General features: G+C 40.5%; 1 protein-coding gene across 1 annotated transcript in view; it reads right to left on the bottom strand.

The window, feature by feature from the left end:
- TUBGCP5 (tubulin gamma complex associated protein 5) overlaps nucleotides 1-25,837 on the bottom strand; it is a 37,963-nt gene that overhangs the window by 8,129 nt on the left and 3,997 nt on the right. The window contains exons 2-15 of the mRNA XM_054164565.1: nucleotides 25,472-25,525; nucleotides 25,283-25,391; nucleotides 14,001-14,097; nucleotides 12,718-12,797; nucleotides 12,114-12,249; nucleotides 11,015-11,132; nucleotides 8,837-8,926; nucleotides 8,204-8,297; nucleotides 7,658-7,904; nucleotides 6,642-6,844; nucleotides 5,822-5,937; nucleotides 4,015-4,283; nucleotides 2,419-2,617; nucleotides 99-287 (exon numbers count right to left, since the gene is read on the bottom strand). Coding sequence (XP_054020540.1) covers nucleotides 99-287; nucleotides 2,419-2,617; nucleotides 4,015-4,283; nucleotides 5,822-5,937; nucleotides 6,642-6,844; nucleotides 7,658-7,904; nucleotides 8,204-8,297; nucleotides 8,837-8,926; nucleotides 11,015-11,132; nucleotides 12,114-12,249; nucleotides 12,718-12,797; nucleotides 14,001-14,097; nucleotides 25,283-25,391; nucleotides 25,472-25,525 — 2,001 coding nt within the window. The remainder of the gene's footprint in view (nucleotides 1-98; nucleotides 288-2,418; nucleotides 2,618-4,014; nucleotides 4,284-5,821; nucleotides 5,938-6,641; nucleotides 6,845-7,657; nucleotides 7,905-8,203; nucleotides 8,298-8,836; nucleotides 8,927-11,014; nucleotides 11,133-12,113; nucleotides 12,250-12,717; nucleotides 12,798-14,000; nucleotides 14,098-25,282; nucleotides 25,392-25,471; nucleotides 25,526-25,837) is intronic.

Here is a 25,837-nt window from a genome sequence, read left to right as displayed (position 1 = left end):
TATTAATTTATAGTAGAAACACAACATAACATTCCTGCTTTTAGCCTATGACATACCACTGGCAATTTATATTAGTGTTCAAGGGAAAACTTTCTTACCTATAATCCTTCTTTAAAGTTTGCATTAGATTACCACAGCATTCCAAGTATTGCTTATCTATATGTGGATAAAGGCAAGACCTCAATGTCAGTTCAAAAGTCTGGCAGGTCACAGATTCTGAGGATCTATCCACACAAACATCTCCACCAGTAAACTTCTCGTGAAAGTCACTCTGCTCCAAATATAACCTTCAAAATAAAGCAAACTACTTACAGGAGGTTCATAATTCATACTATATATTAAACAAACAGTATCACAGTATAACTAAGGTTGGAAGAGACCCCAAGGATCATCACGTCCAACCTGTTCCAACAGACCTCACGACTAGACCATGGCACCAAGTGCCACGTCCAATCTCCCCTTGAACACCTCCAGGGAAGGCGACTCCACCACCTCCCTGGGCAGCACATTCCAATGACGAATGACTCGCTCAGTGAAGAACTTTCTCCTCACCTCGAGTCTAAACCTCCCCTGGCACAGCTTGAGACTGTGTCCCCTTGTTCTGGTGCTGGTTGCCTGGGAGAAGAGACCAACCCCTTCCTGTCTACAACCACCTTTCAGGTAGTTGTAGAGGGCAATGAGGTCACCCCTGATCCTCCTCTTCTCCAGGCTAAACAATCCCAGCTCCCTCAGCCTCTCCTCATAGGGCTTGTGCTCAAGGCCTCTCCTCAGCCTTGTTGCCCTTCTCTGGACACGTTCAAGTGTCTCAATGTCCTTCTTAAACTGAGGGGCCCAGAACTGGACACAGTACTCAAGGTGTGGCCTAACCAATGCAGAGTACAGGGGCACAATGACCTCCCTGCTCCTGCTGGCCACACTATTCCTAATACAGGCCAGGATGCCATTGGCCCTCTTGGCCACCTGGGCACACTGCTGGCTCATGTTTAGGCTGGTGTCAATCAGCACCCCCAGGTCCCTCTCTGTTTGGCAGCTCTCCAGCCACTCTGACCCCAGCCTGTAGCTCTGCATGGCGTCATGTCATACCTTCAAAAATTTTAATCAAAATCGGATCCTCTGCTCCAAAATAAGTGGTGCAGAAGTAATAAAAGCTGGTTCATAACTATAATACATATCCAGTCTATTAAGTGATCCTTCATATTGTTTTTGTACAAGCAGGCATACCCTAATCACATAATCGCTCAAGGAATAACTCTGAAAAAGCATCATCAAGTTCAAACACTATACAGCTTAATAAACAAACTCATTACCATAGAAACTTAAAAAAACTATACTGTGCACATACAGCAGCCCAATGAACATCCCAGAAGAGAAAAAGGTAATTAAAGAAACCAAGTGTAAATGTGAGCTGCAGCAACAAACCAAAAACCAAACAAACAAAAAAACCCCCTCAATGTCACACACACAGAGGAAACTGGTTTGAGGCACCTCAAATATGGGGTCCCCTATATATTATCTGTAATATTATATCATGGGAAAAGAGTATTTTCAATCTACATTTACTAAGCTTAATTATTTTGTCACGGAAAGGATCAAATTATTATACTAACTTGTAATAAGGTACTTGCTAGCTGAAGCCATTGTAAGAGGATGCCTGGCTCCAAACAATTATTGCTGTGACAGACTGTATGAGTCAGACTTTAAATTCCTCTATCAATTTTGACATATAAAATAGTCCAAATGAACAAGGGAAGTAATAGAGTCTTATCTACTTTTAATTATGATTTCTTTAAAACAAAGTCCTCCTAGGACTGAAAAGAAAACATGTAAATCATCAACTAGTGTTTAGGCAGAATATACATAGCTATTTTCTTGTTTGCAATCACAAAATAAGTAAGATTTTCAGAGTGTCCTTTCTCTTAGTTTCCATTACATTTATAATCACTACATGACTTCCCTCATCATGAATAATGAAGGATTTTTATACAATTAACATGAATTTTAGAAGGCTTTTAAAAGTGAAATTATTTAAGCAGAGCACTGAAGCCACATTCTTCAAACAATATGCTTTCTGCAAATCAAAGATATTGTGTACAAATTCCAAGCAAACGCATTCAGTAGTTTAGATTTTACAACAGTATTCACTATGAAAACACTTGCTAAAAAGTCTGTTATGATGAAAACTTCTCCCACTTTCTGTGCTAACTGATGTTACTCACACCTGCTACTCAGATTCTTCAGTGATTTTAATTTTCTTCTTTAACTGAGCACAGAGATAGTGCTAATTTAGCTCCTGTCACTGACTGTTGGTACTCCTCTTTATTCTGTGCTTGCTTTCAGCAGCGGTAATATACCTTTCTACAAAATGTCACCAGACAGAACACTGTTCTTAACAAGACAATAGGAAGATCATTCATTTACCTGGCAAAATTAATAGCCAGCAGTGGGTCATGGACATCATCCAGTTCCAAATGCCTTTCTGCTATAGACTGCATCTTTATCAGGCTCTGCTTTGTGGCCTGCTGTTCTGTAATAATGTCTGGAACAGACTCTTCCCCATGCCGCAGGCGGGACTGCACCGATTCCAAGAAGAGTGTATACAAACTCTTCCGTTCAGCATCTAAATCAGGCAACACATTCCACAGTAAGATTTTGTTCTAAGAGAAATAATCATCTGAACTAGAAAGCTCCATAGGCCAAAATTTACTTGCTAACTTTGAAAAAAAAAAAAAAAGGAAAGAAAAAGAAATTTAGGCCACTGTTCAGAAAAACACTTGAATACGTATTTAAATAAGCATTGCTGAAACATCAGGACTAGTTCTATGCCTAAGTCAGGCATATGCTTGTGGTAATGGTTGCAATAAGCAGTGTGAGCAATCTGGCAGTGTAGGCCTGGAGCCTGACATGGTGGTAGGCCGTGTCCAGCATGGGTGCAGAAGTAGCTAGCAGCATAGCAGAATAGTGCTGTGCCTGCACCGTGTAACCAAAGCAGGACACCGGTAGCTATAAACACAGAGAGTTACCTCAGAATAACAGGACACACACCTGCATCAACAATCTTGCCTGTTAGTACTGGTTTAACCAATAATCTATAGTAATAGTGTGTGGTCACTCGTGAGGGGCCAATGAAGCCATGCCAGCAATGCCCTCCGAGTTGATATAAGTTCTAAGGGATTTCTTACTGCGCACTTTCCTCCATGCTTCCCTTACTAGCCTGTCAGCTCTACTGTCTGCTCTGTACCATGCTTTCACCATAGGCCTGAGCCATAGGCCTGCAATACTGAAGCAATAAAGGACAATACTAGATCATATTGATCAGATGTATTGACTCCATTCTCCGTCGTTGCTAAATATGCTCAAGTGGATTCCTGAATGGGTGTCTGAAATACCAAGTATTTATGAGACTGTTGGAAAATTTCATCCTTTAGGTGTAAAGGCAATTTGTACTTAGCACCTGAAACACTCCTTCAGTATTAACTAGAATGAATTATATTCTCACAGTGAAGGAGGAAATAAACCTAGATAGTCTCCCAAATAATGTAACCATCTCTACTTTATTTTTGTTTCCTCAAGGTGACTGGCTACACTGCTACACAGATTATTAATTATTTTTTTTTTAAGATATAGAAAGTTCCACATGCTAACTCATAATTATTCAACCGCTTAGTAATGAATAACGACTATTTACTAAAATAAAAGTTTACTATTAGAGCATACAAGCTGCTTTCCTTTACTTCACAACAAACAAAAAAGTGTATTTTGCAAGTACACAAAAACAAGCTTAAGAAAAATGTAAAGCCATAAAAAGCAAAGGGAACATTGAATTTTCATTCACTTTGCTCTTCTCACATGTTTGCATTGGAAGAGTTTTCAATCAGATCTGAAGTTACAAGTCATGACACTGGCATTCAAGATGGAGTGGTTTATTATTCTGACACCAGGGAAACACTATTATAGAAAGTGTACCCATGTTGTTAAATATCCTAAAGCACGAGGGTCTACAAACTGACATCTCACCTCTTGATGCAGCCTGCTGTAAAGAGCCATCTTTGCATTGAAGATTCTTCAACAACTGCATGGATTTTCCAGCCATGATGATTTGCTTTAGCACAGGTTTCAGGAATGAGACCATAGTGTGTTGCCTGCTTGAAGGGGCCTGATCACTGCCAGAACTGGCACTGGCATTATCACTCATCTTCTCCTCATTCTCTGTCTTCTCTGACACACTGTATAATGTGTAGGTAGCATACCAAAAGTCTCTGTGATTAACTGGAACATTTTTGTTTCTGCAAAAAAAAAATAGGAGGAGTGTTTCCTTTGTCAAAAGATAAAGCTTCATTGCTAGAAGATGCCTATCATCTTTGCTCTATACTTTGCCTTTCTCTCAGAATAGCCAAGAAGCACTTTCAAAACTATACAAACTAAGGTCATTCACATGATGTTAGAGACCGGAAGGGACCTCTGGAGATCTTTTGAGTCCAAGCCCTCTGCCAGGACCATATAATCTAGCATACAGGAATGCATCCAGACAGGTCTTGAAAGCCTCCAGAGAAGGAGACTCCATAAGCTCTCTGGGGAGCCTGTTTCAGTGTTCTGTGACACTTACAGTAAAGTAGCTTTTCCTCACATTGAGGTGAACCTTCCTGTGCTGTAGTTTACATTCATTACCCCTTGTCCTATCACAAACTATCAAAACACCTCTAAAACGGATGATAGCTACAGCTCACAGGAGATAAAACAATTGTATAAACAAAAAAATCCCCAAACCAAGGCAAACAGAGTAACTATTAACGTTGTCCCGGAAGTTAACTCTATTCGCAGTGACATGCATCCTTAATAACAAAATGGTTAGTGATTGACTTGCAGATTTATTTAAAACCCACAATGATGCAAATACTACTGAGAAACCTGAAAAATTCTAGAGTAGATCAAACTAAATTCTTAGTTCTCTTTGCTTTTTTGTGTTGTTCACATCATAAATACAGTTTGGTTTCTGAAGTCAGATGGAAAACAACCTAAACCAGATAATTAAGATGAAGCACAAATATACGTAAAAGTTAAAATCATACCTGTTGGTAGCACTGACAGCACAACTACAGAACCACAGAAAGAAAAGTCAAGGATGTCAAAGACCAAAGCATTTACTAGAGTAGTATTAGAGCTATTCCCTTACTTCATGCTCACTGTGGCCTGCTGTAACACATAGAGGTTCACTTAAGTTTGGCAGATATGGGGAAACAGCTTTGTAACTGCAGGTCAAAATTCTAATTTCTACATTCACTTTACACTTCGAGCCCTCAAAAAAGGGACCAGCAAAAAGTAGCATACAGATAGAAATAAAATATAACAGATCAAATAACATTTAGAGTATGTGCATGTAATTCAAGACATCATATTAACTTGTACTACAAGTTGGAAGCAATGACTATTTTATTTCAAAATGGCATTTGATTTGTAACAACTACAGGATTAGTAGCAGAATGAAAATATAAATGTTTTAATTTTTGCAAATGTCTTGGTTTTGAAAAAGGGTTAATTGCTTTTAAAAATGTCAAGACACTAAGAGTCAGACTGCTGATTATTAGTGATGTAAAACAAAACAAACAAAATAAAAATTTGTTTTCCAGAGCAGTTAACTGGCAGGAAGGAATAGGAAGTTTGAGACAAGTTATAAAAGCATGAGTTTAGAAATTAATTCTACTTCAGTAAAATAAAAAATGTGAAGAACCTACTGTTATTGTCACCCTTTACTTCCTAGGCTCTACAGGAGGTTTTGTGTTCATACTTGCACAGCATTGTGTGTGTCTAGTATCAGCATTCCTACCTCTGAATAATAAATTCTTTTGCAGGATCAAACAAGTTACCATGGACTATCCACTCATCCACTGTCTGTAAGTATGGCCTCACAGTTTCAACCCACAGAGAGAACAGAAGGGATACCTATATTTAAAAGAAAAAAAAACAAAAACACAACTGGCTGAATGATTTTATAGTAAGCATTAGAAACACTAGAGCAAAACTTGACCTCTGAATTGTTTAATTATCATTTTAAAATACATTTAGCTACACTTAAGGATTTTTGAAGATAAAATGTTAAATTTAAAATTACAGCCTTAGTATTTTAATGCCCTCTTGTGCATGCTTTGTCTTGTTACTTTTGTCAGCAACATTAGACCCAAACAGCTGTTTTCATTTTCACCATAGCATCTCTTAAACAGTTAGGGGGATAGTCATAAAACACTCTCTGGTATTGTAACCTATAAAAGAGGGGAAACACAGGACATTATGCCATCTACTACATTTTCAGTAGTACAATCACCAAATTACTGTAGGAAACCCAAACTCTGAAGAAAATAAGAGGGAAAGTTATTCCAAAGGTCTCTCTTTCAGAACAGCTTCCTGGCCTCTGATTCCTCACAGCTCCTCCTCTCAATCCTGAAAACACATTGCTGTTGATCTCTTCATAAACCTGATTTTGTCTAGGTTGAGTGGGCTGATGTCAGAAAACAGTAATACATTATGACTATAAGACTTGCCCTCAACCCTCTGTGGCTGAAGGCTAATATACTCTGCTACATTAAAAATTTTAAGTTACTTAATTTTCTAGCATGCTGTTCTATTAAGAAAGGAATGTTTTTCCCTACCGTTTGCTCAGACGCTTCTCCAACACTGTCATACTCAAGAATTGCCTTGTAGAGAGTATTAAGCAGATGAGATGCTCGTACAACATTTCTAGTGTCAGGTGGCACTTCTGCTACTCCCGTGCTGAAAACTTTGTGAAGCACCTTCAGCTGTGCCAGTCGGGGAGCCAACTTATCTATTACTATTGAAAGTGTGACTGTTTTATCTGGGAAAAAAAATAACAAAGGTGTGGTGGTTTTAGGCTATGCCTTTAAAATTTAGTTACAGATTTTGAGCAGAAGATTAGAAAAATATAAATAAATCACTATTGGGTGTAAAAAGGAAAACAAAAGATTATTCTAAACAAATGCATTGGGTAAATACCTGGAATAAGACAAGCTGTGCCGTAACAAATCCGCCCTTTTCACTTCTGATCTCAGCTGTTTGTGCTTCGCTCGGGAGAGATAATGTGCATGCCTTGGCTGACCTTGGCTAAGCCTAACTTCTCTGCTCCTTTCTCTTGTCCCTTTTGTACAGCAGGGGAAGGGAAGAGGCAGGTGGGGAGAAGCCAGTAGCTTCCCTTGGTCCTTGGCCAGGGGAGTCCTTGTGCTGTTTATTAACTGTAAATATCTCTATTATATTGTAAATAGTATATATTTTGTACATATTCATTGCATTTCATTGTAGAGTGGAGATTTTGCTTGTAAATACAGCTTCATTTGCTTCTAACTGAGCCGATCTGGCAAAGTTAATGTTGGAGGGGAAACTTCAACCCACCACAGCCATCAGAAAATCAGATTTTGTCAGTATCATAGTATCCTAACTGAGCTGGTCTGGCAAAGTTCATGTTGGAGGGGAAACTTCAACCCACCACAGCCATCAGAAAATCAGATTTTGTCAGTGTTACTAATGAGGCTTTAAAATGCATCATGGCATCTTTCACAGTTTCGAAATGCATCTCCATGATGTTTTTCATGTTTCCCTCTTACAAAAATTCCCTTCTGTGTCCCCCTCTTGTAAAATGTCCCTTGCACTTTACCTTTGTTGATTATGCATTTTTCAATTTCAGTAAGTTCTTCTTTAAAGCTAATGAAATATTTATACAAGGCCCACATAAAAGCTTGGTAGGTTCTGAATGGGGCTTCGGTAGTTTTCTTTGGAGTGGAAACTGTTCCATGTGTTATGCTTTCCGGGCTGTGACCCATCACTTCATCAATAAACTTCTGTAGTCTAAACACAACTTGACCATACGCCGCTATCTGCTCCAACACGGATCTCAGGCAATTCTGGAAAAGTGAAAACACTTCGTAGAATCGTTTAATGAAAAATTCTATGCCACAAACCCAAGAATTAAATAATGAAATATTGATATGAATTAAAGTAATAAGATTCTGCCACCTCTATCACTTCACCACATTCTCAGATATGGAAGCAGCCCATTCAGTTTTATTGTCAGATTTTGTTAATTTAGTGAAAACACAATTGTGGAAGTGGGATTTTTCCACAAGTAGCTTAACTTCCTTTTCCTCAAAATCACATCTTTCTAATGACAGATATACTCAGCTGAGATTCAGAAACAACTTACATGGGTTAAATGAGTTACAATAATATCATTCCGCACAGTCACTTTTCCGTCATTCAGCTGAAATATAAAAAGCTTTTTCACTCCTGAAAGAAGCCTTGAAAAGAAACAAAGAGAGTAGTAACTTCCCCCCTTAAAGGACTCATAATTATATATATATATATATATACAAATAACTCTCCCTTGCCTACAAGCTTCTTTTCTTCAAATAAAAAGGGACCACAGATCAACTACAATGCTATTTGTAGTGTAAGTTGTTACTGGAACAAGAACAATAAAACACTGGCATCAAGTAAGTATCTCCTATGATTCCTTTCAGGTTGCAGTATTTCCAACTATGGCACGATTCAAATATACTTCCTAAAATTGGACACTGTATTAAAGAGCAGGATAAGAACAAGTTGGTTCTTCTTAACAGACTTAAGGAACCAATACATAACAGAAGCAGTTCCCTACTTTCTTCTTTGTGAGTCTGAGTGGTTAACACACATAAGCAATATCTCTATTGCCAGTGATAGTGTAAGCTAAAACCTTAGTAATAATTCTTTCTTCAGACACAACTTCAAAGATAAATCTCTCATTTCCTTGACAGAAATACTAAGAGTTAAAACTCAAGCTTTTTGATGTTGCTCTTACCAAAGAGTTTCCCGGATAACCTGAGTTTCAGTGACTAGTGTTCTCTCTTCTGGCACGTATAAAGCATCACTGCTATACAAATGGTGGTCCCTTATTGGAAAGGAAATTGAAACAATTTAATGGCTGAAATAACAACTGAATTGCCTGAAAGTCAAAGTGAAGCAGTCATCTTAAGGTGCAGTTTTGTTCTAATTATATCTGGGTAAATTCAATGTTCATGGGGGCATTTTATGTCTACAAGCAAAAGCAGAGTTTGTTTTCATATTGTTAAGCAAAACACTATGGAAAGCATTCAAATACTTGAAGCAGTGAGTCTGGATTGTTCTGGGTTTTATTGTTTGGGTTTTTTCTTGGTTTGGGTTGGTTTGTGGGTTTTTTTAATTCTTGATCCTTGATTATTTCATTTTTTCACATACAGTAATGTGAAAATGTATAGAGTCACTTTAAAAATACTATGCTAAAAAGTCAAATATCCATTTCCCTAACCTATACAAGAAAATTCACTTTAACCCAAGTTTACTTAAGAAATTAAAACTTTCACAACCTTCCCCTGTGATGCCAAGTTATGCAATGCTTTGTAAACTTTCCACAGTATTTTTAACATTTTAGCAAAGTACAGAATAATTACAGTATCACAGTAACTAAGGTTGGAAGAGACCCCAAGGATCATCAAGTCCAACCTGTCACCACAGACCTCACAACTAGACCATGGCACCAAGTGCCACGTCCAATCTCCCCTTGAACACCTCCAGGGACGGTGACTCCACCACCTCCCTGGGCAGCCCATTCCAATGACGAATGACTCGCTCAGTGAAGAACTTTTTCCTCACCTCGAGTCTAAACCTCCCCTGGCACAACTTGAGACTGTGTCCCTTTGTTCTGGTGCTGGTTGCCTGGGAGAAGAGACCAACCCCTTCCTGTCTACAACCACCTTTCAGGTAGTTGTAGAGGGCAATGAGGTCGCCTCTGATCCTTCTCTTCTCCAGGCTAAACAATCCCAGCTCCCTCAGCCTCTCCTCATAGGGCTTGTGCTCAAGGCCTCTCACCAGCCTTGTTGCCCTTCTCTGGACACGTTCAAGTGTCTCGATGTCCTTCCTAAACTGAGGGGCCCAGAACTGGACACAGTACTCAAGGTGTGGCCTAACCAATGCAGAGTACAGGGGCACAATGACCTCCCTGCTCCTGCTGGCCACACTATTCCTAATACAGGCCAGGGTGCCATTGGCCTTCTTGGCCACCTGGGCACACTGCTGGCTCATGTTTAGGCGGGTGTCAATCAGCACCCCCAGGTCCCTCTCTGTTTGGCAGCTCTCCAGCCACTCTGACCCCAGCCTGTAGCTCTGCATTAATGGTACCTGCAGCATTTTGACCAATTAGCATCATCAGTGGCAAAACTTAGGTAATCATGTTCAAAATTTAAAAATTCAAATTAAGTAAGACTGGTTGTTTATCATACATATATGTAACATGTTGCAACAGTGCTGCTTTATGTTACTGTTTTCCTAATATTCACAGTAAATTTTCATTCATAATTGGCTAGATAACCAATCAACACTAAAATAAATTTAACACCTTGATGAAGAAATGTATCAAATTAAGGAACTGAAGACAAATCTAATTATCTGTATGAATGCAATACTGATACATCAGAATTTGGGACAGAGGGAAGATTCAGGCTTGGGGGATTTTTCTTAATTGAACTTCCTTTCTAATTTTCTTTCCAAAATCACAGTGGAACATGATAATATACTTTATGTTCCTTTCCCACACAAAATCTGTGTTTAAGAGTAAATTTTTAAGAGAGGCACCAAAACCAAATAAAAAGTTAGGCTTTAGGGAACTTCTAGTTTCCAGGACCACATACAACCCACTTCTATTAGTTCCTCAGAGACTTTTGTAAGAGTCATAGCAAACAAAATTCAACAATAAAATTTGCTTCTTTGAAAAATGAAATCTCTCTCTCTGATAGACAAATACAAATAAAATAAAATAAAATAAATTTATTAACAGAAAAAAATAGCTTGTTTATCTTATTAATTCATAGCCTTTAAATTCTGTTTTTAACTAAATCAGTAATAACTGTAGTATCTTTATGCTTCTACAGTGAAGATGCTTAATAAAGTCATTATTTAGCTTTACATGCCAGTAAGAAATATGTAAGTGACACTGTTTTCTTACCAGACTGCAGCCAGGTTGGAATGCAAGTGCAAACTATGAGAGAAACGAGGAGCTCTTCCTGTCCAGTACTGAGGAACGACATGCTGCTCCAGCCAGCTGCGAGCATCAGCTTCGCCAACTGTGAAAACACATGGCAGTCAGTGGGGTGTTTTTATTTATTCAGGAAGTGCTTACAAAACCCAGGGGAAAGCTTTTAATAAGCCTATCCGCTCAGCTGCAGCATCATGGATCACCCAGGAAAAAGTTATTAATGAGCCTGTCCTCTCAGCTGCTGCATCACCAATCTCTCCATGTAAGTTACAACGCTTCACTGCATTCACATCCACTGTGCACAAACTAATCTTCTTGGAAATGTCTCATCTCCTAAAAATTACAAAAATCCTAAAAAATTAACTTGGGAGATTTAGGTAGTTTCCAATTTTACTTCAGAAAGTCTGCTTTGGTCTCCAGTAATTCTCAAATGTTATATAAAAACCAAGCTGACTTAGACAAACTGCCAAATATCACCAACATCATCACTATGTTCCTTTTGACTATGCATTTAGTACATGACATACAAATGTGGACTTTTTCTTTAAGTGTGGTTACCATGAAAATTGTATCTAATCTCAGTTAGAGAGCTACTACTTATACAACACATGATTATTATGCAGTCTTCTTATACAAGGTATCTTGCACACAACAACATTGTATGCAAAAGTTAATATTCAAGTCCAAGCCACTAGTGTTTTAATTACATAAAATTGTTTGGGTTTTTTTTTTAATGCCTTCAACACAGAACCAAGTCAAATGTTTCTGTTGTCAAGCAAATTGTGTCATCATTCTGAAAGTTAATAATAAAGCATTATATTTATAAAACTACATGCTACATTGGAATATCCATGTACATTTCTACAAGGACAGACTTCTCCATCAGCATCAGCAGATATCAGATCAAAGCTTCCATACTGCTTTACTGTTAAAAATATAAAACAGTAGTGCACCTTAAAACTACAAGTCTAAAACATAATACCCCATCAACAAATAATAAGTTAAGCTGCATTAGCTTGCTGAACTTGAGTATGTATGAACACACCATAAGAATTAAGCTTATTCTAACCTTTCCAGGAAACATTAGGTACTGCTTTCTTATTTGGATCTTGGTCTTCTAAAGGTGTTCTGTCCACTTGAATACCAGAGTCCTCCCTGCTTAAAGGCTGAGTATCTTCCTCCTCTTCACTTTCTTCAGACCACTCCTATGAAGCGCAACAAAGCCCAGTACATTTCAGTACAACATAACAGATAGATCTATATTCACTTCCTGTTGACCAGAGAAGTACAACATAAACTGTTTTCTTCCTTCTGTCACTATAAAGTAAATTCAGGACACTAAGACTAACTAAACCATCCAACAGAGATGGGTTTAAGTGATACATAACATTAATAGCCAGAAAAATGAGAAAACTGGAGATGACAGAATTTCAAGAAGTTCTGATTAGGAGTAGGAAGGGGGCAGCAAAAGGAACCAGTTTACTTACAGGATTTAGTCAAAACATGATTAAGAACAAATTTGTTTTACTGTAACTCTACCTGAGTCTGCAAATATTACTTGCTATGAAGTAAGAAGCAACAGAGCTGAATCACACAGACCATACCAATCAGGTCTCCAACATACTCCAAACCAGTTCACACAGCTGGGTTTTTTACTTTAAGAAGTTACTTACTGGTGTTTCTACGCCGGGGCCAAAGTAAATTTCTTCTCCTTCCATCAAATACTTTCCCCAATCAAATTCTTCTTCCTTTTCTAAGAGAGGTATAAATGTAAAAAATTGTAAGTATTATATGACTGTGATTTCCTTTTCCTCTAAAAACATTTCCAAAGCTAAAATCATGTTGTTACCCTAGATCTAAACCAAAGAGCACTGCCTTCCACTTAAGGTTACACCACTGTTCTTTTAACAAGGTTACACATTTTCAGACATGTAAATGGTGACATATCAACCACATATATTCCTTATTTATTAATTCTCAATCTTGTTGCTTATACACTCAAAATATGCAACATAGTGTACCATCAGCACATTTACCTGTGCAATGCTACACTACCCTAAACACCAATCCCAGTAAAACATGCAACATCACTTATTGTGACTAGTTCCATTTAGCTGGGAGGAAACATTCTAAATGTATAATTTACATATGCACAAGGATCTCGGACTGCATACAACATAAAGCAAGAACTGTCATACTCTGAAAAAGACAACACATATCCATGATGTGTTATGTAATACTTTTAAAATAAAAATCACACTTACAATATATTATATCTTAAACATGAAGCTTACTCAACTGTAATTAGTGTTGTTTGAGATAACCTCTTCATATTCACATTCCTGGAATGGGCTGAAAGTGCATTCAAAACACCGCCGAGGGAATGTGCAGAGATCATTCAAAAAGGAATCTTAAGATGCAAGATTTTCTTTAGTTAGTCTGAAATATTCTTCTTTCACTCTATGATACAACACTGTAAACAAATGGGGGATGGTATCCACTCAAACTTAAGCGCAAGCCTCATTTTTAGGCACTGAGCATAATAGTCCTACACTACAAAGCAGGTAGCTGGGATTGCCCTCTGGAAACCTTTAACGGTATCTCCCTTTCCTTGACTACATAGGGAACAGAGGAATTTACATCACCACAGCTGTTTCAACACACCTCCTATGGAGGTACAAGACAGTCTGAGGACACAAACTCATCTGTTTTTAAGCATGTAAGCACTGAACGCTTGCAAGTAACAGTGGTACAAGGCAAAAAAGATTTCCCAAGGTACATGGGTGGCCGGAAAAATTAATCAGGTGAAATAACATAAATAAGGGTAGGAACGATTTGCATGCTATAAATCATAAAAAGACAATCAATAAAGCACCTCAGTATGAAGGAGGTAATAAAATGGAGAGTGAAAATGTCCTTCTCAGATTCCATCTTTCATTACATCTTGTAAACTTACCCACTTCTTTGTCTCTTGGTTTTTCCACATAGGTGGTGTTGGATGGAGAATCAGACAAACACAACAGAAGAGACAGTATGGAATAGTGTGCATCTGTCTTTAAAACACATTAAAAAAGACAAGTCAATAAGCAGCCAAAAAATGTTTTAGTTAGGAACAAACTCAGCCTATCTGCAGGGATTCTCCACACTAGTTTCCATTTCCTGGTCCTGAACTACAAAAGGAACATCTGCAACATTGAACATTACTGGTTCTCCTTTGCCTCCTAATTAGCCAAGCAATATACGAATACTTCAAAAGTAGCCTTAGTATAAAATGCCTCTTACTGAGCTGATAATCTGTGAATATTGAGAAAAAATAAGAGGAACTCTGGTACTATAAAAGTACAATCTTGCTACAGGACAAGGGGTAATGGACAGCTACATTCAGCAAAAACGACACAGGTAATGGGCCCACAGGAAACAACTTCTTCATTCTTTTATTCGTACAGATTATTTCAAATAGAGGCTGAAATGAAGTTCAATTGAGTGGCACTGAGTGCACCCTCAGCAAGTCTGCCAACGACACCAAGCTGTGTGGTAAAGCAGACACTGGAGGGAAGGGATGGCATCCAGAGGGACCTTGACAGGCTGGAGAGGTGGGCCCAAGCCAACCTCATGAGGTCCAACAAGACCAAGTGCAGGGTCCTACATCTGGGTCAGGGCAATTCCAGGCACTGATATAGGCTGGGCAGTGACTGGCTTGAGAGCAGCCCTGAAGAAAAAGACTTGGGGGTGCTAGTGGATGAGAAGCTCAACATGAGCCACCAGTGTGTACCTGCAGCCCACAAACCCAACTGTACACTGGGCTGCATCAAGAAAAGCGTGGCCAGCAGGTTGAGGGAGGTGATTCTGCCCCTCTACACCATTCTTGTGAGACCCCCCCTGGAGTACTGTGTACAGTTCTGGAACCCCTATTAGAAGATAAGGACATGCTGAAATGTGTCCAGAGAAGGGCCACAAGGATGATCAGAGGGCTAAAGCACATCTGCTATGAGGACGGGCTGAAAGAGGTGGGATTGTTCAGTCTGGAGAAAAGAAGGCTCTGAGAAGACCTTATTGTGGCTTTCCAGTATCTGAAGGGGGCCTACAAGAAAGTTGGTGAGGGACTTTTTAGTGGCTTGGGTAGTGATAAGACTAGGTGGAATTGATCCAATCTAAAGGAGGGGAGATTTAGATTAGACATTAGGAAGAAGTTCTTCACCATGAGGATGGTGAGTAACTGGAACAGGTTGCCCAGGGAGGTGGTGGAAGCCCCATCCCTGGATGTTTGTAAGGCCAGGCTGGATGTGGCTCTGGGCAACCTGATCTAGTGGAAGGTGTCCCTGCCCATGGCAGGGGGGCTGGCACTACATGATCCATGGGGTTCCTTACAACCCTGACAATTCCATGATTATATGAAGATTTTTGACATTATGACTATGTTCATATTATCTTACCTTACCTGAAAATCTACTAAAAGCATTAAGAATGCACCTTTAACTCCAATACTAATACACTAACACAGTTGTGAAACAGAGGCCTGCCTTCCACCCGGTTAGAACACTGCACCAATGCTGCTCTGCTGCAGAGATTTGCGTTATGGCCTATTCCCTAATACCTGCTTACAACACAACCATTTCTTACTGAAAAAGGATTTGCTTTGGCCTGATTTTAACTTTCCAAAGATCTTCAGTAGATGAGATTCTGCTATCTACATCCTATATATTTTGACATACATACACAAAGTGTTCCCAAAGCTGTCAGGGAATCAGATCCACTCATATTTTTAAACAAATAATAAATCCCCAATTTCTGACAAAGTACAATCATACTCATCTAATATAGATGGAACGTAATACGTTCCTACTGAACATTACTTACTCTACAGGAGTTTGTCAAAGAACACCAGCAGGTTGTTAACAGAATCACACATGTGGTGCTAGCGTTTTATCTACCAGTCCCAAAACTGACAAATACTCAGTCTTGCCTGTTACTTGCCACTGCTAAAAATGAAATACAGTCTAACACCCCAAATATGAGATATTATCTATCTCCAGCTATAGCCCAATTGAATTTTCAGAAGAAAAATAAAAGGTTCTTTCAAGTCTTAGGATACTTGAAACATTTTGTTTTGTTTTTTATTTTATTTGACTCTCAAAACAAACAGAATTAAAGGTACTTAAAATCCAGAGAGAACAAGTGTGTGTAAGCTATCGAGGGTTCCAGGGTTTTCCCCACAAATTAGAGGAAACCTAAAATAGTGCAAAGAAAGATAAATATCAGTTAAATGAAAGTAAAATCAGACACAGGGGTCTGTTAAATAGTATCAGTATATAGAACATGACCTCTTAACTCGCAAACTTTTACTTCCCAGTAGCAGGAACTTTGTTTTCAAAGATCAAATTTATCCTTAAACTACCAGACTGTTAAGTGTCTCAGTAATACAACTTTTGCTATACCCATCCAATCCTTACCCTGAGCTGATTTCATACAAAGTGTATCATATACACAGTCTCAATGAAGAAGCTAAAAGGCAGTGTAGTGGTTTTAGGCTATGCCTTTAAAATTTATTTACAGATTTTGAGCAGAAAAGTAGAAAAATATACATAAATCACTATTGGCTGTAAAAAGGAAAACAACTTCATTGGATAAATAGAATAGAATAGAATAGAATAGAATAGAATAGAATAGAATAGAATAGAATAGAATAGAATAGAATAGACCAGACCAGGTCGGAAGAGATCATCGTGTCCAACCCATCAACCAATCCAACCCACCTAAACAACTAACCCATGGCACCAAGCACCCCATCAAGTCTTCTCCTGAACACCTCCACTGACGGTGACTCCACCACCTCCCCAGGCAGCCCATTCCAATGGGCAATCACTCTCTCTGTATAGAACTTCTTCCTAACATCCAACCTAAACCTCCCCTGGTGCAGCCTGAGACTGTGTCCTCTTGTTCTGGTGCTGGCTGCCTGGGAGAAGAGACCAACATCCGTCTGTCTACAACCTCCCTTCAGGTAGTTGTAGAGAGCAATAAGGTCACCCCTGAGTTTCCTCTTCTCCAGGCTAAGCAACCCCAGCTCCCTCAGCCTCTCCTCATAGGGCTTGTGTTCCAAACCCCTCACCAACTTCATTGCCCTTCTCTGGACTCGTTCCAGCAAGTCAACATCCTTCCCAGAACTGGACACAGTACTTGAGGTGAAGCCTAACCAGTGCAGTGTACAGGGGCAGAATGACCTCCCTGCTCCTGCTGGCCACACTGTTCTTGATGCAGGCCAGAAAAAGGAAAGCCTATTGTTGCTCACTGCGGGATTCTAACCCATGATCTCAACACTCAAGAGTCCCATGCCTTACCAATTGAGCCACAGCTGACCTGTACCCCCTATGTCTGGGATAGAAGCAGCTGTACCATACCATTCTTTTTCCCATGCCTTTTTCTCTTCTCTTCTATCTCTGGCTGTTTTGCTTCGCTTGGGACAGACAACATCCTTCTGGCTGGCCTTGGAGAAATCTAACCTGCTGCTTCTCTCTCCACTCCTCTCTCTCGGGACAGGGGGTGGAGGGTGGCAGTGGAACGGCTTTCCTGATCTTTTGGACCAGGAGGTTTTCATGTTGTTTGCTAATTGTACATATCTGTATAATATTGTAAATACTGTGTATTTTGTACATATTCATTGCATTCCATTGTAGAGTGTAGATTTTACTTGTAAATACAGCTTCATTTGCTTCTAATTGAGTTGGTCTAGCTGAAAGTTAATGCTGGAAAGAAATTTCAACCAGCCACATTACAAAATTAATTGGCACCTATTCAATGTGAGGCAATTGCATGACTTGCTGGAATGTGTCCAGAGAAGGGCAACAAAGTTGGTGAGGGGCTTGGAACACAAGCCCTGTGAGGAGAGGCTGAGGGAGCTGGGGTTGCTTAGCCTGGAGACGAGGAGACTCAGGGGTGACCTTATTGCTCTCTACAACTACCTTAAGGGAGGTTGTAGCAGGTGGAGGTTGGTCTCTTCTCCCAGGCAACAGCACTAGAACAAGAGGACACAGTCTCAGGCTGAGCCAGGGGAGGTTTAGGCTGGATGTTAGGAAGAAGTTCTACACAGAGAGAGTGATTGCCCATTGGAATGGGCTGCCCGGGGAGGTGGTGGAGTCACCATCACTGGAGGTGTTCAGGAGGAGACTTGATAGGGTGCTTGGTTGCATGGTTTAGTTGATTAGGTGGGTTGGATGATAGGTTGGACGCGATGATCTTGAAGGTCTCTTCCAACCTGGTTTATTCTATTCTATTCTATTAATTCCTGCTCAGATTAAGGAAGCAAAATGAAACTGTTTTGGATTTTGTGGCATTTAATATCTTCTGCTCTGACGGTGATTTTATATAGATGGTGCATGGCTATTATGTTTGATAAGCTGGGGAGATATTTGGCATATAAACTGTTCCTTTGGTTTAAATACAAGCTGAAAATGCTGTATGACCACTGCCTAGGATTTCTTTGCCTTAAAAGATATGATAATATAACTATAACCACTCCCGCAGACATATATGAATTCAGCATTCCTGTAGCTGAGAGCTATGTGAGCAGCTGGGATCCAAAAATAATTTATTTGTTATGTGTGATTCTGTTATTAGTAATAATTAATGTGTTCTTGTTAATGGCACTGCTCCAAGAGAGACGTGCAGCTAATAGGTGTTCTATTTTTAGACGCAGCAGAGGCAGAAGATGTAGGGCTAGTTGTAACTGTAATGCAGAAATTTCTACTGACAATGAAGACACAGAAACAGGACAAACAGGAGAGAACAGGCAGGCAGGACTTAATGGTAAAGCAGCTGCAAGTGACATCGGCGGCAGTTCTGGCGTTCAGCCAGCAGGGGAGCAGACGCAGCCCACAAGGGCACCGCCAGCAGCTAAGATGGTGGCCACAGCTTCACCGGCAGCCATTAACAAGGGAAAAAGCCTTCCTCCTGCAGCAGCAGGACGGGGAGTGAGCTCTGCAGCAGCTACTGGGTCTTAAAGTCCACCCGCTGATGCTGTTTCCTTGCCAACTCTGCTTCTGCAAAGCCTGCTGTAAATTCAAACGCAGCTCCAGTTAAACAAATTGCAGCTTTGGATAAAAGGGGCAGATGCAAGGTAAATGGAGAGGAACAGCAAGAACAGCAAGATCCCTCTGCTGCTCAGGCTCAGGGACCTTCTGTTAAAAAGGATCCTTCCAAGAATGGAGAAAAATTTGCCTTTAAGATATAGCTGAATTACTGAGACCATCAGTGTACAGTAGAAATGCAGGACAGCATACAGGTTCTGGTAAGTCAGGAGCTAATGGAGGTGCTTCTGAAATTAAAGAGGTCCTATAGACAGTATCAGCAGGATGATGGAGACAGCAGCCTCAAGAGGAGGAGTCTGATAAAGAGGATGATCAAGATGTCATACAGACAGCAAACCCCCCCAGACAAGAAATTAGGCATGTGAAAAAGGATTACATTAGAGGAGAGAATGAGCCAATTATGGCCTGGTTAGGCAGATGTTTCAGTACAGGTGTGACAGCTTCAATAGTGGGGGACAAGTCAGCATCTCAGCTTGGAACCCTCTCAAAAGATAGTGGAACAGATTGACATCTAGGCAGGTGTCTTGGTAAGGTTTCTCTGTGGACACGCCTTCTACTGTCAGCTCTTATGAGGTACCCACCCAGAGATGACCTTCCGTGGAATCCTAAGCCTTGGAACACCGTGGATGAGGGAATTAAGCGTTTGAGAGAGTTTGCTGTGAGACAAGTGATGTATGGAGACTATGGTACTCTGAATCCTGATGAAATTCCTGTGGGAACACGTCTTGCCAAAAAGCTCATCAAACTTGCCCCTCCTAATTATGCCACAATCTGGCAAGCAGAACTGTGGCAAGAAATTATGGGGGAACACCTTCTACTGTTGGCCATTTCACTGACCAAATGAGACAACTGGAGGATAGTCTCACACATGTTTCTTTGGTTTCAGCCATTGAAACTCTGTCTGGGAAAATGGAGAACTGCATGGAAGAGCTGAAGGAGGAATTCAAAACCTCCATATCCAAATTGGTACATGGGATAATTTCAATTCTTCTTCTTCCAGATGGATAAAAGTTTCAGCTGTTAGAAATAGACATCCTCCAAGGAGGCCATTCTAAAACAGGTCAAACCAAAACAGACAACACAGGCAATCACATGGGAGTGTTTGGATAACTCTGCATGATCAGTTTGGTAAGAACATGAACAGATGGGATGGTCAACCAACTTCTGATCTTTTCAGGAGATTAAGGAAACTGCAGAGTGGCTGAGCCCAAGGTAGCAATACCAGGAGGGTGGCTGTTATTTCCTCAGTTTCCCAGAACAACTCTAATAGCTCCAACAGTGATTCCAACTCTGACACTAGACACTGTGCTAACTGCACATGCAGATGTATTCTACATCATTAGGGGTGCCCTGCCTCCTGCCAGGGGGAGGAGACAGACAATGGAGAGAACAGAACCTACTGGGATGTGTACATACAGTGGCCTGGCACTTCACAATTTCAGAAGTACAGGGCCTTGGTTGACACAGGAGCTCAGTGCACCATTATACCATCAAATTATCAGGGATCAGAGCCTATAACTATTCTGGGAGTCACTGGTGGATCTCAAGAGTTGACTAAGATACAAGTTGATACAACTTTAACTGATAAACAGTGGAAGAAGCATACTATTGTGACAGGACCTGACACAACCTTGTATTTTGGGAATTGATTTTCTGAGGGAAGGGCATTTCAAAGACCATAAGAGTTACAAATGGGCTTTTGAATTAGCAACTGTAGAATTTGATGGACAAAAATTGAAGCTGTCCATTAGACCTGAGCTTTCAGATGAATCTGCAGTTGTGGGACTACATGAGATAAAGGACATAAAGTTGCCGGCTGCTTCTCAGACTGTGCAGAACCAACCATGACTCTTTGTTGCCTATTCAGAGTTTGATTCATCAGTTGGAAGGTCAGAATGTCATCAGCAAAACTCATTCACCCTTCAACAGTCCAGTGTGGCCTGTACGAAAGCAAAATGGAGATGCGTCTGACAGTCAACTTCCGTGTCCTGAATTAAGTAACTCCACCTTTAAGTGCAGCAGTACCAGACATGATGGAACTCCAGTATGAGCTGGAATCCAAAGAGGCCAAATGGTATGCTACCATAGACATTGCTAATGCTTTCTTCTCTATTCCTGTAGCAGAGGAATGCAGGCCTTAGTTTGCCTTCACCTGGAGAGGAGTGCAATACACTTTTAACACATTGCCTCAAGGCTGGATCCACAGCTCCAGCATCTGTCATGCAGTGATCCATGATGCTCTGGAGGAAGGTGATGCTCCAGAACACATCCAGTTCATCAATGATATCATCATCTGGGGTAAAACTGCTGAGGAAGTCTTCGAGAAAGGCAACAAAATCATTGACATTCTCCTGAACGCAGGTTTCGCTATCAAGCGAGACAAGGTGAAAGGACCTGCCAGAGATATCCAGTTTCTGGGAGTGAGGTGGCAAGATGGGTGCCATCACATTCCAGTGGATGTGGTAAACTGAGTCTCTACCATGGCAAATCCCATGAATAAGCAAGAAACTCTACGTTTCTTGGGTATAGTGGGATTTTGGAGACTGCACATTCCTGGATACAGTCAGACTGTGAAACCTCTGTATGATGTGACTCAAAAGAGAAACAGTTTCCACTGGGGACCTGAACAACAAGCAGTCTTCAATCACTTAAAGCAAGAAGTGGTCCAAACAACGGGTCTGGGACCTGTCTGAGCTGGTCCAGACATTAAGAACATTTTGTACACGGCTGCAAGTGACAATGTCCAACCTGGTGCTCATGGCAAAAAGCTCCAGGTGAGACACGTGGATGTCCTCTTGGTTTCTGGAGTCGAGGTTACAGAGGCTCAGAGGTAAATTATACTCCAACAGAGAGGGAGATTCTAGCTGCCTATGAAGGAGTAAAAGCTGCTTCTGAAGTGTTGGAGAATGGCTCAGAGAGAGAGGACAGGGACCTCTAGAAGCGCTGTACAACCCAGGCTTTGATGCTGATCAGGCTATTAGCATAAGAATTGGCCGAGCTGGAGGCCGATCAGCAAGCTCCCAAATACACCTGCCCTTGAGAACTTGGTAAACAACTTGGACAAAGCTGAGAGCTAGGTAGAAGAGGAAGTAAACCACAAGTAGGAGGGTATGTGAGCATGACCTTTTGGGTTAGAGCCAATAGGACAATGACGAGTAGGCATACATTATCATACGGTTATAAAAGTCTGATGCGAACCCAATAAAGCTGAACTTGCTTTATCACTCATTGAGTTGGCCGCTTGTTCCACCGTGGGAAAACTCCTCTGCACTGAAGTAATTGGAACTGAGTCACAACTTCTTCTAGCTCCTAGACTGCCAGTTTTGAATTGGATGTTCAAAGGCAAAGGTTCCACACCACATCATGCCACAGATTCCACATGCTCCAAGTGGATGGCTGTGATAACAGAGAGCGCTCAAATGGGAAATCTTGAAAGACCTGGTCTGGTGGAGGTGATCACAAGTTGGCCTGAAGGCACTAGCTGTACTAAACCTCCAGAGGAGAGAGTAACTTGTGCTGAGGAAGCTCCTCCTTACAATGACCTTTCTGATGATGAAAAGAAATATGCTTTGTTCACAGATAGTTCCTGTTGTCTTGTTGGAAACAAGTGAAGGTGGAAGTCTGCAGCATGGAGTCCAACACGTCGAGTTGCAGAGGCAAAGGATGGAGAAGGAGAATCCAGTCAGTTTGCAGAGGCAAAAGCTGTCCAGCTAGCTCTTGACGTAGCTGAACGTGAGAGATGGCCAAAGCTTTATCTCTACACCGATTCATGGATGGTAGCCAATGCTCTGTGGGGTTGGCTAAAGGACTGGAAAAAGAATGGTTGGCAGAGAAAAGGAAAGCCTATTTGGGCAGCTGACCTGTGGCAGGACACTGCTGATCAAGTCGAGAGAATTCCAGTGAAGGTGAGACACATTGATGCTCACATTCCTAAGAGCAAAGCTACTGAGGAACAACACCATAACCATCAGGCAGATCTAGCTGCAAGAGTCTCTCAAGTAGACACGGACTCTGATTTTGATCTCAACTGGAAACACCGAGGTGAGATGTTCTTAGCTCGGTGGGCTCATGATTCATCAGGACATCAAGGCAGAGCTGCAACCTACCAGTGGGCTCATGACAGATCCATAGATATTTCCATGGATGCTATCACACAAGTCATCCATGACTGCGACATTTGTGCTGCTATTAAGCAGGCAAAGCGAATTAAGCCCTTGTAGTATGGTGATTGATGGTCCAAGTACAAGTATGGTGAGGCCTGGCAGATTGACTACATCACTCTACCTTGGTCTTGATCTGGTAAGCAGTATGTGCTTACTATGGTAGAAGCAAACACTGGATGGTTGGAAACTTAGCCAGTTCCACATGCAACTGCACGTAACACCATTCTTGGTCTGGAAAGACAAATACTGTGGAGACATGGAACTCCAGACAGGATTGAGTCAGACAATGGAACCCATTTCAAAAACAATCTTGTGAAAAACTAGGCCAAAGAGCATGGTATTGAGTGGATATTCCACATCCCCTACTATGCACCAGCTGCAGGAAAGATTGAATGCTACAACAGTTTGCTGAAAACCACTCTCAAAGCCATGGGGGGTGGGTCATTAAAAAACTGGGAGAAACATCTAGCACAAGCAACCTGGCTGGTAAATAGTAGAGGCTGAGTGAATCAAGCTGGACCTGCACACTCAGATTTGCTACGAAAGGTAGAAGGTGATAGAGTTCCTGTTGTTAAAGAATCTGTTGGGCAGAACTGTTTGGGTATTTTCTCCTTCAGGAGAGGCAAAACCTGTCCAAGGGTGGTTTCTGCTGAAGGTCCTGGTCACACTTACTGGGTAATGCAAGAGAATGGTGAAATTCACTGTATTCCAAAAAGAAATCTAACTTTAGCTAAGGGAGTTTAAATTCAGAGTGTTGTACAGATACAATATTGAACCAAAAAGAAGAATCCATGAGGAATCTATGGTGCACAAACCCTAAGAACCCTGAGAGCCCTGAGTCACCTGAGAGTCCCTGTTCCTTTACTTCGCCTCATCTGCAGAGAAACAAACTGTTTTCTGTTTTCTATGGTTGTTTTTTTACTTCTGAATCATCTACATCTGAGATAGCTAAAATGGGCTGTGAACTTTATTTACTCGTTATTGTAGATACTGTTTTAGATTAGATGGATAGTATTAGCAGCCAATGAAATTGTTTATAAGGGGTGGACTGTGGTGGTTTTAGGCTATGCCTTTAAAATTTAGTTACAGATTTTGAGCAGAAAAGTAGAAAAATATAACTAAATCACTATTGGGTGTAAAAAGGAAAACAAAATATTATTCCAAACAAATTCATTGGATAAATGTCTGGGATAAGAGGAGCTGTACCATAACATTATTTTTCTCATTCCTTTTTCTCTTCTCTTCTGATCTCTGGCTGTTCTGCTTCGCTTGGGAGAGACAATGTCCTTCTGGCTGGCCTTGGATAAGTCTAACCTGCTGTTTCTCTCTCTGCTTCTCTCTCTCGGGGTCAGGGGGTGGGGGGGGGCAGTGGAACAGCTTTCCTGGTCTTTTGGACCAGGGGGGGTTTTGTGTTGTTTGCTAATTGTAAATATCTTTATAATATTGTAAATACTGTATATGTTGTACATATTCATTGAATTTCATTGTAGAGTGCAGTTTTTGCTTGTAAATACAGTTTCATTTGCTTCTAACTGAGTTGGTCTGGCTGAAAGTTAATGCTGGGAGGAAATTTTAACCCACCACAGGCAGGAGCACACCATTTGGAAATATTAAAATGTCCCAATGGAAATATTAAAATCAAAATGTCCCAATGGGCAGAATTTTAGGTAAAAAAAATGGCACAGAGCAAGAACTTCTCAGTTCACAGTTGTTTCAAGAATAGACAGGAATCTAGCTAGATTCAGCTGGATTCTAACTACAACCTTTGTGTAATCATCTGTTCTGCAATGCGATGGGGAAGCCCTAGGCAAGATAATAACCACATTTCTAAATTAAATGGGAAAACTAAAGCAGACAACCCTGAAAATTCACAGCCTGAACTGCAACTGAAAACCCCATTTTGGTCACCTGAATTTCCAACAGTAGTCGCTATTGTCAGTACAAACATAAAAGTGCTGGGGAAAAAAAGAGTAAGGAAATTGCACCATGCATACCTTTGTTTCTTCAACACTAGGGAGTGGCAAGTTCAGAAATTTTTCTGTCAGTCTTTTCCAGCTTGCAGCTTTTCCGAGGTCAGAATGAACTATCAATTTTTCATGTATTCTAGTAACAAAAATAGTATCAGAAAAATGCTTCTAATAAAGTTAACTAACCCATTATCAATCCATAAGCATAAAACCTACCCTTCTATTGTCCTCTCTACTTTTTGACTGTTCACATCAAGAAAACGGTGAAACCTGTGTAAGAAATCTGTATTAGCGTATGTTTTCAAAGGAAGCTTAACTAAAGCAAATAAAGCTGATTCAAACATACATGAGGTACATTATTAGTTTAACAATGCATGCTTAATTCAACAACAGCATTAAGCATTAACAAAATTTATTCTCAGTGTCTGTTAGCTCAAGGATTGATTAGGACTAACCTTAAAGAGAAAAATGGAGTGCAGGTTACATTTAACCAGCACCTTAAACCAAATGGAAATTCGCTACTATTATCAGCAAACTTAGCAATTAAAGTATGCTGTCAGTTACTTTAAGTGGAGCAAACTG

This window comes from Dryobates pubescens, chromosome 10 (assembly GCF_014839835.1).
Source record: "Dryobates pubescens isolate bDryPub1 chromosome 10, bDryPub1.pri, whole genome shotgun sequence".
NCBI lineage: Eukaryota > Metazoa > Chordata > Aves > Piciformes > Picidae > Dryobates > Dryobates pubescens.
This window is presented reverse-complemented; position numbering and strand designations above follow the sequence as displayed.